General features: G+C 51.9%; 5 protein-coding genes across 5 annotated transcripts; all 5 read left to right on the top strand.

Moving 5' to 3' along the window:
- Positions 1-119: 119 nt before the first annotated feature.
- Positions 120-1876, top strand: BO88DRAFT_18664 (C2H2-type zinc finger protein). The gene has a single exon (XM_025701791.1). It carries the CDS (start codon positions 474-476, stop codon positions 1755-1757), a length of 1284 nt encoding a protein of 427 aa, XP_025568443.1. The 5' UTR covers positions 120-473; the 3' UTR covers positions 1758-1876.
- BO88DRAFT_18642 (uncharacterized protein) lies at positions 1876-2402 on the top strand. The gene has a single exon (XM_025701790.1). It carries the CDS (start codon positions 1995-1997, stop codon positions 2283-2285), a length of 291 nt encoding a protein of 96 aa, XP_025568444.1. The 5' UTR covers positions 1876-1994; the 3' UTR covers positions 2286-2402.
- A 1646-nt stretch (positions 2403-4048) lies between these two features.
- On the top strand, positions 4049-4920 carry BO88DRAFT_421034 (uncharacterized protein; the record flags this gene model as incomplete). Its single annotated transcript, XM_025708480.1, has 2 exons — positions 4049-4141; positions 4267-4920. 2 exons carry the CDS (start codon positions 4049-4051, stop codon positions 4918-4920), a joined length of 747 nt encoding a protein of 248 aa, XP_025568445.1.
- Positions 4921-5691: 771 nt separating this feature from the next.
- BO88DRAFT_327900 (U6 snRNA-associated Sm-like protein LSm1) lies at positions 5692-6461 on the top strand (the record flags this gene model as incomplete). The annotated part of the gene is made up of 4 exons (XM_025702530.1): positions 5692-5857; positions 5936-6004; positions 6083-6198; positions 6288-6461. The coding sequence occupies 4 exons, from the start codon at positions 5692-5694 to the stop codon at positions 6459-6461; spliced, it is 525 nt and encodes a 174-aa protein (XP_025568446.1).
- Positions 6462-7199: 738 nt separating this feature from the next.
- BO88DRAFT_18834 (mRNA-binding protein RRP12) lies at positions 7200-11512 on the top strand. The gene is made up of 3 exons (XM_025701798.1): positions 7200-7332; positions 7451-9361; positions 9417-11512. Exons 1-3 carry the CDS (start codon positions 7270-7272, stop codon positions 11265-11267), a joined length of 3825 nt encoding a protein of 1274 aa, XP_025568447.1. The 5' UTR covers positions 7200-7269; the 3' UTR covers positions 11268-11512.
- Positions 11513-11967: the final 455 nt, after the last annotated feature.

Consider the following 11967-nt stretch of genomic DNA (forward strand, 5'->3'; position numbering starts at 1 on the left):
CATCTCCCCAGATCATCTTCTCCAGGTTTTCTTCCTCCCTCCTCTTTTCGAGACTATTTGCTCAACATCACCCTTGTCCGGCTCGCTACTCATCCACCTCCGGGGTCCATTTCCGATTCCGGCTTCACCCAACACTTATCATAAATACCACACATTCCGTATCCCTTCAATAATTGAAAGGGAATTCGTCGTTATCAGCCCTTGGTTGAATTCACAATTGAATATCGCTTCGCCCTGGTTCGTCATCAGGGCCCTGTGATCCTCACTACCCTTGCGGTCTTCCTCCTATCATCTCTCCTTGCCAAGGTTAGGTCTGGGGTGCTAGCGGGTGGTGATCGACTGGCCGATATAGCTACCCCTGGTCGCGACGTGCATCACTATCGCCTCGGCTTCTCATCCCTTCCGAACGTGTCCCTTTTAAACCCGGCTCTGTCCTACCTTTTTACCCTCGTCGGTCTTGGGACAAGCTTCACATGCCGCCACCGGCCTCTTCAGTAGATTTCTCAAATCTGCTGAACCCTCAAAGCAATTCCACTGATTCCACCCCTTCCACCCCTGTGGACAGCTCCAAGACTCCTTCTACTCCGTCCAGTACACAGTCGAACTCCAACATGGCGTCGTCAGTCAGTCTACTTCCGCCGCTCATGAAGGGTGCCCGGCCTGCGACCGAAGAAGTGCGTCAGGATCTTCCCCGCCCTTACAAGTGCCCCCTCTGCGATCGCGCGTTCCACCGTCTGGAGCACCAGACAAGACACATTCGCACGCATACGGGTGAAAAGCCACACGCCTGCCAATTCCCCGGCTGCACTAAGCGCTTCAGTCGTTCGGATGAGCTTACGCGCCACTCGCGAATCCACAACAACCCTAATTCGAGGCGCAGCAACAAGGCTCAGCATCTGGCCGCGGCCGCTGCAGCTGCTGCAGGGCAGGACAACGCCATGGCCAACACCGCCAGCGCTATGATGCCTCCTCCCAGCAAGCCAATGACCCGGTCGGCCCCCGTGTCGCAGGTCGGCTCCCCCGACATTTCTCCCCCTCACTCCTTCTCCAACTACGCCAGTCACATGCGGTCGAACTTGGGCCCGTATGCTCGCAATAGCGAACGGGCATCGTCGGGCATGGACATTAACCTCCTAGCGACGGCTGCGTCGCAGGTGGAACGCGACGAACACTTCAGCTTCCATGCAGGGCCACGCAATCACCATCTGTTCAGCTCACGCCACCATGGAAGTGGCCGTCTGCCCTCTTTGTCTGCTTACGCGATCACACACAACATGAGCCGGTCGCATTCACATGAAGACGACGACGGTTACTCGCACCGTGTGAAACGCTCAAGACCCAACTCTCCCAACTCAACTGCTCCTTCCTCTCCCACCTTCTCTCACGACTCCCTTTCACCCACTCCCGATCACACTCCCTTGGCGACTCCCGCTCACTCACCGCGGTTGAGACCCCTGGGCTCCAGCGATCTGCATTTGCCGTCTATCCGTCATCTGTCGCTCCACCACACACCAGCTCTTGCTCCGATGGAACCACAACCGGAAGGGCCCAACTACTACAGTCCTTCCCAAGGTCACCATGGTCCCAGCATCTCGGACATCATGTCTAAACCGGACGGAACACAGCGCAAGCTGCCAGTCCCTCAGGTGCCGAAAGTCGCCGTTCAGGATATGTTGAATCCTGGTAGTGGATTTTCGTCGGTCACATCGTCGACCGCGAATTCCGTTGCCGGTGGTGACCTGGCCGAACGTTTTTAAGTTCGAACATTCTTCAGCCACACGTTGGTTTGTGTAAAAATTGGGTTCAAAAAATCAGCAGTTCTTTTATGCGCGCTACGACCGAATAGACTTGTGCATTTACAAAGGTTCATGGGCATCATTGGTGTCGGGTGATTGGGTGGTTTTTCTTTCCTCAGCTTTTCTGTTGGATTATCATTCTCATTGTTTTTTCCCCCTACTACTTTTTTTTTTGTTGCAAGGCGTCTCTACTGATAGATGGACGGGATATCCTGTGAATTTGTTCTTTTTGTGTCCCCTCTTCTGATCCTCCTTGCCTCTTTTTTCTTTCATCAAATACTTTTTTTTTTCACCTTTCCCCACAAACTTCCTCTGAAACATCTCCTTCTCTCCACTAAACCTATATCAAGCGAAATTGCTCATCAGCTCTTGTGTTCCCTATTTTCTTCTCTCTTCTCTTCTGAGGCATCAGACCTCCATATTAAATACATGTGTCGAAACACACCACACTTGGTTCGAAGAAGAACATTCTTACCCAGAAATATGTGATTATAGACCTCGAGCAGGATGAGAGGAAGTCACCCTAAAAAATTTTAAATAAGCCTTAATTGGAACATACTACCATCATGGATCATCTACTATAGTACTATCTACTATGTAATAAATTCCCTCCCAGTAGCCAATCAGATCTACACGACATAGGTAGAAATACTTTGGAACGAGTCCACCCCCACGATACACTATACTACTGTGGATAAGATTAATAAATTAAAAATGACGACAAGACCAAACCATGACCATGACCATACATACCCCCGGGAGTCGGAGTCGGCACGTAAGTAGTTAGTTATGTATTGAGTAATCTCAATAAATAAATAAAATAAACTGGATCCCACTGATCACTCTCCCACTGCGTGTGGGTGTATGTGTCTTTGTCTCAGGATAGATTCGGACGCCGATCGTCAGGTCATCATCTTCTTTAGTAGAGTCAGTCGTCGCGTGTGATCAGTCCTCTCTCTCTCTCTCTCTCTCTCTCTCTCCCCCCTGGAAGGTCAGCAGCCAGACAGACCCCTTCTTTCACGTTTATCTTAGCTTCTCAGCTACTCCTTATAGACTTCCGGCTGATCTGATCAGGGATTCTAGGGAGATAGATAGATGGATGTTTGCAAGTCATGGGGACTAAAACTTCCGGTCTAGCAGGTAGATAGTAGTGGTAGTGGGGAGTTCTTTTCTAACCCCGGCGTCTAGTTTTCGCATGTCGGTATGTATTTACTGTATACATCAGTAACAGATGTGATAGATGAATGTTGCACTTTTGGCTATCGGCGTGGTCCGATGCAGGGATGTTTGTGGGGGTGTCAAATAATGGGCTGCCTGAACTATCTGCTACTCCGTACTTTACTGGGATTGCGTCAGATAGAAATTAGATAGATACAGCACAGACTAGAATGATGCCATCGGTTCATTTTCAACCCTGATTCCCGACCATAAAGTGATAGACTCCAAGTAGAAAGACAGTGCTGATGGGGGGAAGTTGATGAACTGTTCCGAGTGGTCAGTCAGTCAGTCAGTAAGTTTGCTCAGTTGCAGATGTTACTAAATATGTCAATTTTGAATGTAAGTTGAAGAGAAGAGTAAGGAAAGGAAGGGGAAAAAGCAAACAAGCCAAGCAAGCGGGTGGTGGATGTCGTGGAGGCATGTTGCTGGTCTTATCCACGGAATGGTATTCGCACATCTCTCCCTCTCTCTTTCTCCACATAACCCGGACAGGGCTGGATGGGCTTTGCTGGCTGCCAGTCCACTAGATAGGTAGTAGGTCGTAGTCTATTTGATTCTGGTTTGTTGAAATTTGACTGCTCACCGAAGCCACTAATCATCGTTGACGGGCTTTTCCGGGATTTCTCCCCCCTCCTTGTGCTTCTTCTCTGCAATTCTCCTCCATCCTTCGTTCCATCATCGCTACTTTTCCCTTAATTTTCCCTTCCCCGCCATGTGCCCTCTGGAGCCTCAAACCCACCATGGCCGTCGCTGAACCGCCCTCCACCTTCTCTTCCCCGGCAAGGTTGGTCGCGCTGTGATGCTCTGGTCCATTCTTCGGTGCTTCGTCGCTGAATGACTATGTCTGGATTACCTTGGTAAAAATTTGGAGATAATATAAAAAAGAAGGTAATGAATGGCCTCTCTTCTCATGGGAAATACTTGCTTCACTCCCGTTCCCCATCTTCTCCCCCGCTTTTCAAGCAGGGGAATGGTGACAAGCTTCACAGCCATGACTGGCTCTGTGTCTTCCCTCAGCTGCACACAGACTAAGCATGTGGGAAACAGGCTCTTCTCGACCACTTTTCTCGAACGGGATCACTTTTTCGTTGTTGCCCATCTCGGGGCGCTTCTGGCGTGCCTCGGCGGTTTATCAGGAACTTCGGGATAATTCCAGCTGCGCGCGCATTTGAATTTTCGACCCTCCAGGGGAAAGGAGAGAGAAAGAGTGAGCTCTAGTTCTATAGAGCCAGAGTGAAGGCGTCGTCTTGAGGAAACGAAAATGCCCCCGTCAACAGCTGTCCCCTCCTTATCGAACGACACTGCCTCGACGCCTGCATCCTCGTCAAGCGCATCCTTGGACACAAGATGGGCGTCCGGGCTCGCAGGTCATGAGATCCTCGAGGATGATGGAACCGGGGCCCTCATCGTTCCAGCTCACACTGATCATCGCACCACCCCCTATACTTATATCTGTTTGTTCCATCTCCTTGACTGTCACATCACGTTTGACAATGCCGAGGACTGGAGACTCCATGTCTTCAGCCATTTTCGCACACACGAACCTCCCAAGACAGCGCGCTGTCCCCTGTGTCCTGGGGAACGGTTTACCGATACCGCTGAAACGAGAGCATGGGATGCAATGCTCGACCACGTTGATGTGGCCCACTACCAGCAGGGCCAGACTCTGGCCGGCAGTCGGCCTGACTTTGAACTGATGCAGTACCTGTATGGCCTGAGGATCATCAGCGTAGATCAGTTCAAAGTGATGCAGCTCCCGCCGCCACCTTCGAGCCCTGCGTACCATCAGTCGCAGGAACCAGTTCGTGCAAGTATCGGCTCTTCCGATGAGCCCTACTGTGCTCCGTATAGTCGGCGACGCGAGGAGAGAATGCGTAATCAGCGTCGAGGGGTTAGTGTCGCTTGATTGGCTGCGATTAGCTGCACTTCTTCATCTTGTCTCATCTAAGCTCATTGCTATGTTCTCTTCTGCTCATGTCGTTTATAAGTTTTACCGAGTCGTGTATTATCAGCGATAGCCTTAAAAGCAACCAAATTGGTATCGTGAGGGGTACCATGGTTTATGATTATATGTTGCGTTCCAATGTCTTCAATAGCAATTGATAGGTATACCTTTAAGAGATATTTATTACCTGATTTTCGCCCCTAGGCACTTAGTAGCGGCAGGAAGGTAGCATCGTTATTGTCGCATCGTTCCTGCCTGGTAGGAAGCCAGCTAGAACGTAGATTTAGTATAGATACTCCCCTGACCTGCAAGAGTTTTGCACTCGGTTCAATGATAGTATAACAGAATCATCTTATCATCTGTCAGGAACCAGTGTGATCGTGAGCCGAGACACTAGTATATACTACTGGCATCATCACCGGTATTCCACCATAGGTGTTGGCCACAATGGGAGGAGCGGTAATGCGCGTTGCCCTAACTCATGGGTAAATCACTAGGAAAATTATCACATAGTGTCTCATCCCCTTTAGCAATTACCGCAACCAAAAATTATTGACTGTTGAGGTTTGTCGAGTCTGTCCTGCGATCCATTGATGGAGCAATGAAACAAACAGAACAAACACCCACCAACCCGTCACTGACTTCCTTCGATCGGCCGCAGCAGCAATGCAATGGCTACCTGTCTTTCCATATACACCCACCTCTGGCTTGGAGCCCGCTACTGAATCAAACATGGAACGCCTTCCGATGAATGAGAACCCGGCCGGTGCCCACCATGGCAATGCGCCGCAGGGCTTCCCCCCGCAGAACAACACGCTCGGACCCATGTCGCAAGGTCCCCCGCAATTACCGCCGCAGATGTTCACCACTGCTGCCCAGCTGTTGGATTTGACAGATAGTACGTGATACTACTTTACTTGACCCCCATGGGCTTATGTCACAAACGAAATTGACCCGACCTAACAATGGTTTCCAGAGAAGCTAGTTCTAGTCCTTCGAGACGGGAGGAAGTTGATCGGAGTTCTGAGAAGCTGGGATCAGTTCGGTATGCGCTGCATGATCAACACATTTTGATGATGGGTATATATCTAACCATGCGACCCTTGCTATGTGACTGCTGCAGCAAATCTCGTCCTTCAAGATACCATTGAACGTCTATATGCCGGCAACCTCTACGCCGATATCCCGCGCGGTATATTCCTCGTTCGGGGTGAGAATGTCTTGCTTCTTGGTGAAATTGTACGCAAATCTTCCATCTATCTTCTTCGCTATTCATGTTCAGGGCCGGGGGTTGGCTAATTGATGTCCTTTGCTTTTCCGGGTTACAGGATCTCGACAAAGAAGATGATATCCCCCCTCATATCCAGCGCGCATCGTTCCAGGAAGTGTTTGAGCTGAAGAAGAAGGAAGACGGAGCCCGGAAAGTTGGCGACAAGAAGCGCCATGGGAAGCTACAGACGCTGGGCTTTGAGCCGGAGCATAGCGGAGAGATACTGTTTTAGACACGATGTCTGCTTCAGTCTTTCTCCCTTTCCTGCATCCGTGCTAGATCTGTCGCGTCCCAACCAGGGAATCGTAAAGCGACGCGACACGAGACATTTGGTTGATGTGTGATGGGCTATGCGGCCTCAAGGCATCAGTTGACACTTGGTCCGTTTGAAATGCCCTCCGGGACCGTTCGCCAGAGTCAGGTGGTATCGTGGCTCAATAGAGTGGCGGCGGAGGTGAAGGATCTGCTGTGAGGAGGTGTGCGATAGGAAAGAGACTGAGAGAGAGGAAGAGGAGTTCCACCGGGAAGCCTGTGGGAGCGCACAACAAGACTGGAGGATGGTCGACACAACGGGTGCGCGGACGGCTTCGGAGTAGATCCCAGCTTGTCTCCAGCAGAAAGAGAGTCTGATCAAGGCGTGTGTGGTTGTATGGGTGGAGGCTACGCTTGACGATTGTCATGTCTGATTACGCTGTTCTATAGTATTATTTTCCTTATTTTCTTAGGCTACATCTTCTCCGAATTGGACCACTCGAGTGAGACATTGACTACACCTACACAAATCTGTTTAAATGGTAGATTATCGAGCTGGTGGGTGTCAAAAGGGACATGGATATAGTGTTGACTGGTGTTATCGGGGGTTATCGATAGAGCGCCGCCAAGAAAGCGCCGTACCTTTTTTTCATCCGCCCAAAAAGATCCAGCCGGACCACAAAAAAAATCTCCGCATCCACCACTTCTTCCCTCCTCTCCCTCCTCCCTAACTACCTCCCAGGTTTCTGGATCTACTTCTCAACTGCCCGTCGGTTGATCGTCCCATCATGGCGACCCTGGCGGAGAAGCTTGAGAAGATCAAGTCTCCCAAGCTGCAGAACCAGCACCATGTAAGTCCCGTTGAATCCTCATCCCGCGGAGTCTTCCAGCCCACCCCAATTCGAGGCCTCACTAGATTCCTTCTTATCTCACCATGGTTTTACTGACGATCCTCCTCCTCCTTTCTAGACGGCTGTGGTGCTGTCTGCAGTGGAAGACACTCTTCGCGATCAAAAGGCCGACTTTTCTCCCACCGCCTATTTTGCTGCGCTGCTTGCGCTTTTGTCCCAGTCGATCTCCGCTACTCAAGGCATCGTCAACAAGGATTTGGCAACCTCCGTCGTTTATCTACTCGATCTTACTACCGCTTATGTCCCTGCCTCGATTCTCCGCGCCAAGTTCTCTCAAATTCTCACCGGCCTCGCCCCTGCCCTTTCCCTGCCAGAAGTTGATGCCCCGCTTCTTCGTCCCTCCATCGGCTGTCTCGAGTCCCTCCTGGTCGCTCAGGATGTTGCAGCCTGGAACCTTCCTCACACACAGATCGGCCCGCGCCGCGCGATCGCTGGCCTGTTGAGTCTGGCCGTCGATCACCGTCCCAAGGTGCGGAAGCGTGCCCAGGACGCGTTGGTCAAGGTGCTCAAGTCGCCTCCTCCGAGTCCTTCCCTCGACCACCCGGCGGCCGATATGTGTGCGGAGACTGCTATGCGCACCTTGAGTGATAGCATCACGGCTGCAGCCAAGTCTAAGCGCGGTCGCCATGATTCCAGCGGCCGGGACACCCACGACCCCCTGGTCATCCACTCCCTGCAACTGGTGAAGACGCTCGCGGTCGCATCCGGTGGTTGGCCCAGCAAGAAGATTGAGCCGCTGTGCGAGCTCTTGATGAATGCATCCCGGTCCACGAACGAATTCATCACGATGGGTGCTTTCGAGGTGTTCGAGGTGATCTTTTCCAGCATGGCCGATGAGTTTTCGTCCTCGAAGCTGCCCCGTCTTTTGGAGGCGATTACGGACCTGAAGCCTGCCCAGAACGATTCGCAGCTCCTGCCGCCGTGGATTGCCGTGCTCTCCCGTGGTTACGATGTCTCTGCTCAGACCAGCCCCGAGGATACGTTTGAGAAGCTGCCCGCTTTGTTCAACATGGTCTCTGGCTACTTGGCCTCGCCCTCCAGCAACATCCGTGTATCGGCATCTGAATGCTTGGTCTCGTTCTTGGCCAACTGCATCCCCAACAGCGTTATCATTGAGCCCTCTGTCTACGATGAGAAGACGCTCGAGAAGATTGCCAAGGCTGCTATGGATCTGCTTTCCGTCAAGTACCAGGCAGCATGGCGGGAAGTGTTCAACGTGTGTGCGGCTCTGTTCGACAGCTTCAAGTGGCGCTCTAGCCCTTTCTTGGATGATATTGTCAAGACGGTCGGAGAGCTCCGCAGCAACGAGTCTTTCCAGGGAAAGAAGGAGGCCGACAACGTCCTTGGTAGCGCGATTGAGGCCATGGGCCCTGCTGCAGTCCTGGAGATTCTGCCCTTGAATATTATTGAGCAAAAGAATGGCCAGCCTGGTCGCGTGTGGCTCCTCCCGGTTCTCCGCGACAACGTCACCAACACCGACCTTGCCCATTTCCGCTCTGAGTTCGTCCCTCTCAGTGAAGCTTTGTACCAGAAGGTCATGGAGTTCAGCGCCAGGGAGAAGGCCGTTGAAGTCAAGATCTTCGAAACTCTCGTTCAGCAGACGTGGGCTATTCTTCCGGGCTACTGTGAGCTTCCTCTGGATTTGACCGAGTCTTTCGATCAGGGCTTTGCAGAGCTCCTTTCCAACGTCCTCTACAAGCAGACCGACCTGCGTGTTGACATTTGCAGAGCTTTGCAGAATCTGGTGGAGTCGAACCAGGCCATCTTGTCCCTTGAGGCGGACGAGGATGATCTGATCCTCCAGCGTAGGATCACCAAGAAGGCAGCGGAAAAGAACGTTGCTCATCTTGCCGGTTTTGCCAGCAACTTGTTGGCGGTTCTATTCAACGTGTACAGCCAAACTCTCCCACACTACAGAGGCTACATTCTCCAGTGTATCAATGCTTATCTGAGCATTGCCCCTGAGAAGGTTGGTTCTTATCGCCGGTATTTTCATTTCAGTCTTGCTAACATGTCCTCTACAGGAGCTGAACGAGACGTTTGAACGTGTCACTTCGATGTTGGAGTCCTCTGTGGTTTCAGAGACTGAAGCAGCCAAGCAGGGCAATCAGCAGACTGGTTCTGGTGACAAGATGCCGCCTACGTCGCACACTTTGATCGACCTGGTCATTGCTATGTCGATTTACCTGCCCCGCACCAGCTTCGCAAACCTGTTTGGCATAGCTGCGGCTATCCTTAACGGACAGACTGGTGATCAACAGCTGATCAAGAAGGCATACAAGCTGATCCCCCGTTTGGCCCAGACAGAGACTGGAAGCGCCGCGCTCCAAGAGCGCAGTTCGGAGCTGCAGGCGCTCATCCTGGCCACGGCGGATAAGACTCCTGCATCTGCTCGTCGGGATCGTATGCTGGCGATTTACGAACTCATCACTTACTTGCCGACCTCCGACCTGCACTTCATTCCATCCGTTCTCTCGGAAGTTGTCTTGGGTTGCAAGGAGAGCAATGAGAAGGCTCGGACAGCCTCGTTCGACCTGCTCATCCACCTGGCAAAGAGGACTACCGACGAAGAGAAGAACCCTGCCGGCACGAAGATCCGCAACTCCCTGGTGCCGCACATGCCTAACGATGCCCCTGATGCTCCCGCCACTATTGAGGAGTTCTTCACCATGGTGTCTGCCGGTCTGGCTGGTAGCTCGCCGCACATGGTTGCTGCCTCCGTCACAGCTCTGTCCCGGTTGTTCTTCGATTTCCACACCCAGATCCAACCTACTGTCCGGTCCGACTTGGTCCAGACCGTGGAGTTGTTCCTTACCAGCAACAACCGCGAGATTGTCCGGTCTGTACTCGGCTTTGTCAAGGTCGCCGTGGTTGTTCTTCCCGATGAAGATCTCCGCGCACGCCTCAGCTCCCTTGTTCCCAACCTGATGGTCTGGAGCAAGGAGCACAAGGGTCGTCTCCGCAGCAAGGTAAAGGGTATCCTTGATCGCCTTATCCGACGCTTCGGTGCCGCTCCTATCGAGGAGCTGGTTGGTGAGGCCGACCGGAAGCTGGTGGTCAACATCCGGAAGCTGCGCGAGAGACGCAAGAAGAAGAAGAACGCCGAGCAGGACGGCGAGGACGATGAGGAGAATGATGAGCCCGCCGGACAAGAAGAGAAGAGCGGCCGGTCCTACAGCAACGCCTTTGACAAGGCTGTCTACGACTCCGACCTCGACTCTGACGATGATGCCAGTGAGATTGACGTCGATGAGGAGGGCGTCACTCATGCGCTCAAGGGCCGCAAGGGCAAGCGGTCCAACAAGCAGAGCGAGCAGTACATTCGTGAAATGTCCCCCGAAGACAACCCTCTCGACCTTCTCGCCCCCGATGCTCTGGCCAACATTTCCACCACCAAGCCTAGTGTCCGCTTCCTCAACACTGGCCCCGGTTCCCGGAAGAAGCGCAACGCGAAGGTCGATTCCGACGGCCGTCTCATCCTTGGCGATGATGACGAGGATGTCGACATGTCCGCTGGCCTGGACAACAACGCTGGAGAGAGTGGCATCAACGCCTACGTGCAAGCCGTCAGCGGTCCCGACGCCGTCCGTCGCGGCCAACGTGGTAAGCTCAAGATGGCCCAGTCCCAGAAGAAGAAGGGTGGTGACGATATGGACGTGGACGATGACAACGACAACAACGCCTCTGGCCCTGCCTCCCGGCCCGGCCCTGGCCGTCGTGGCCTCGGCATGCCCAAGACTCACGGTCCCAGCGGCGCCGGACGCATTCAAAAGCGCATGCCCATGCGTGGTCGCCCCGGTCGTGGTGGCAGCCGTGGTGGCGGCCGTGGTAGCGGCCGTGGCGGCGGTTTCCGTGTTGGCGGCAACCGGAGATAAATCAATCAATCAACAGCACCTACCCTCCAACCACATACCCCCACAACTGAACTGATTTGATACATCATCAATACTCAGTTCATGTTCAGTCATCCCTTTTACACATATCACACTCAAAAAGCATTATTTTAACGGCACTGGATACCGAATAGTCAATGAAAGTCATTTTTCAAAGTTCATCATGTCATGTATGGAGTATGACGAGACCGTTTTTCTTCCTTTTTACCTTTATCTTGTTATGTTTTGTCTTTTCTTTCCCGATTTGCTGTAAATACATACATACTTAACGATACGATTGACCTGAACATGTCCCTATTCCTTTCATTCCTTCTTTCATTGCGGATCAAAAAAGGTAGTTTAGTTTGCTCATTCAAGTCAGTCAGTGAGTTGAGTTGAGTCAGTTTCTATTCAGTGTGAGGTAGTTTGTGCTGATTGCTTGCTTGCTTGCTTCTTCCTTAGGTGTATCTTCATATACCCTTTTCTAATTCATTATCCGTTGCTGCTATGTGCTATTGTTTTCTGTTCAGCGCAGTCCGATTGTTGTACCTTCCTTAGTTGAAAGATAACGCAGTTAGTATGATATTTTCCTATCAATAATCATATAGTCATCGTAAGTCCCCCGAGTAAGAAAAAACATACATACATACACATCACCCGGTTTATAAAAAAAAAAAAAAAAAAAAAAAAAAAAAAAAAAAAA

This window comes from Aspergillus vadensis (assembly GCF_003184925.1).
Source record: "Aspergillus vadensis CBS 113365 unplaced genomic scaffold BO88scaffold_1, whole genome shotgun sequence".
NCBI lineage: Eukaryota > Fungi > Ascomycota > Eurotiomycetes > Eurotiales > Aspergillaceae > Aspergillus > Aspergillus vadensis.

Excerpts from the sequence above, each read along its gene's own strand:
- BO88DRAFT_18664 (XM_025701791.1), top strand. The coding sequence starts at position 474 with ATGCCGCCACCGGCCTCTTCAGTAGATTTCTCAAATCTGCTGAACCCT.
- BO88DRAFT_18642 (XM_025701790.1), top strand. The coding sequence starts at position 1,995 with ATGGACGGGATATCCTGTGAATTTGTTCTTTTTGTGTCCCCTCTTCTG.
- BO88DRAFT_18834 (XM_025701798.1), top strand. The coding sequence starts at position 7,270 with ATGGCGACCCTGGCGGAGAAGCTTGAGAAGATCAAGTCTCCCAAGCTG. Across the intron at positions 7,333-7,450 it reads AGCTGCAGAACCAGCACCAT|ACGGCTGTGGTGCTGTCTGC; the intron begins GTAAGTCCCGTT and ends CCTCCTTTCTAG. Across the intron at positions 9,362-9,416 it reads TGAGCATTGCCCCTGAGAAG|GAGCTGAACGAGACGTTTGA; the intron begins GTTGGTTCTTAT and ends TGTCCTCTACAG.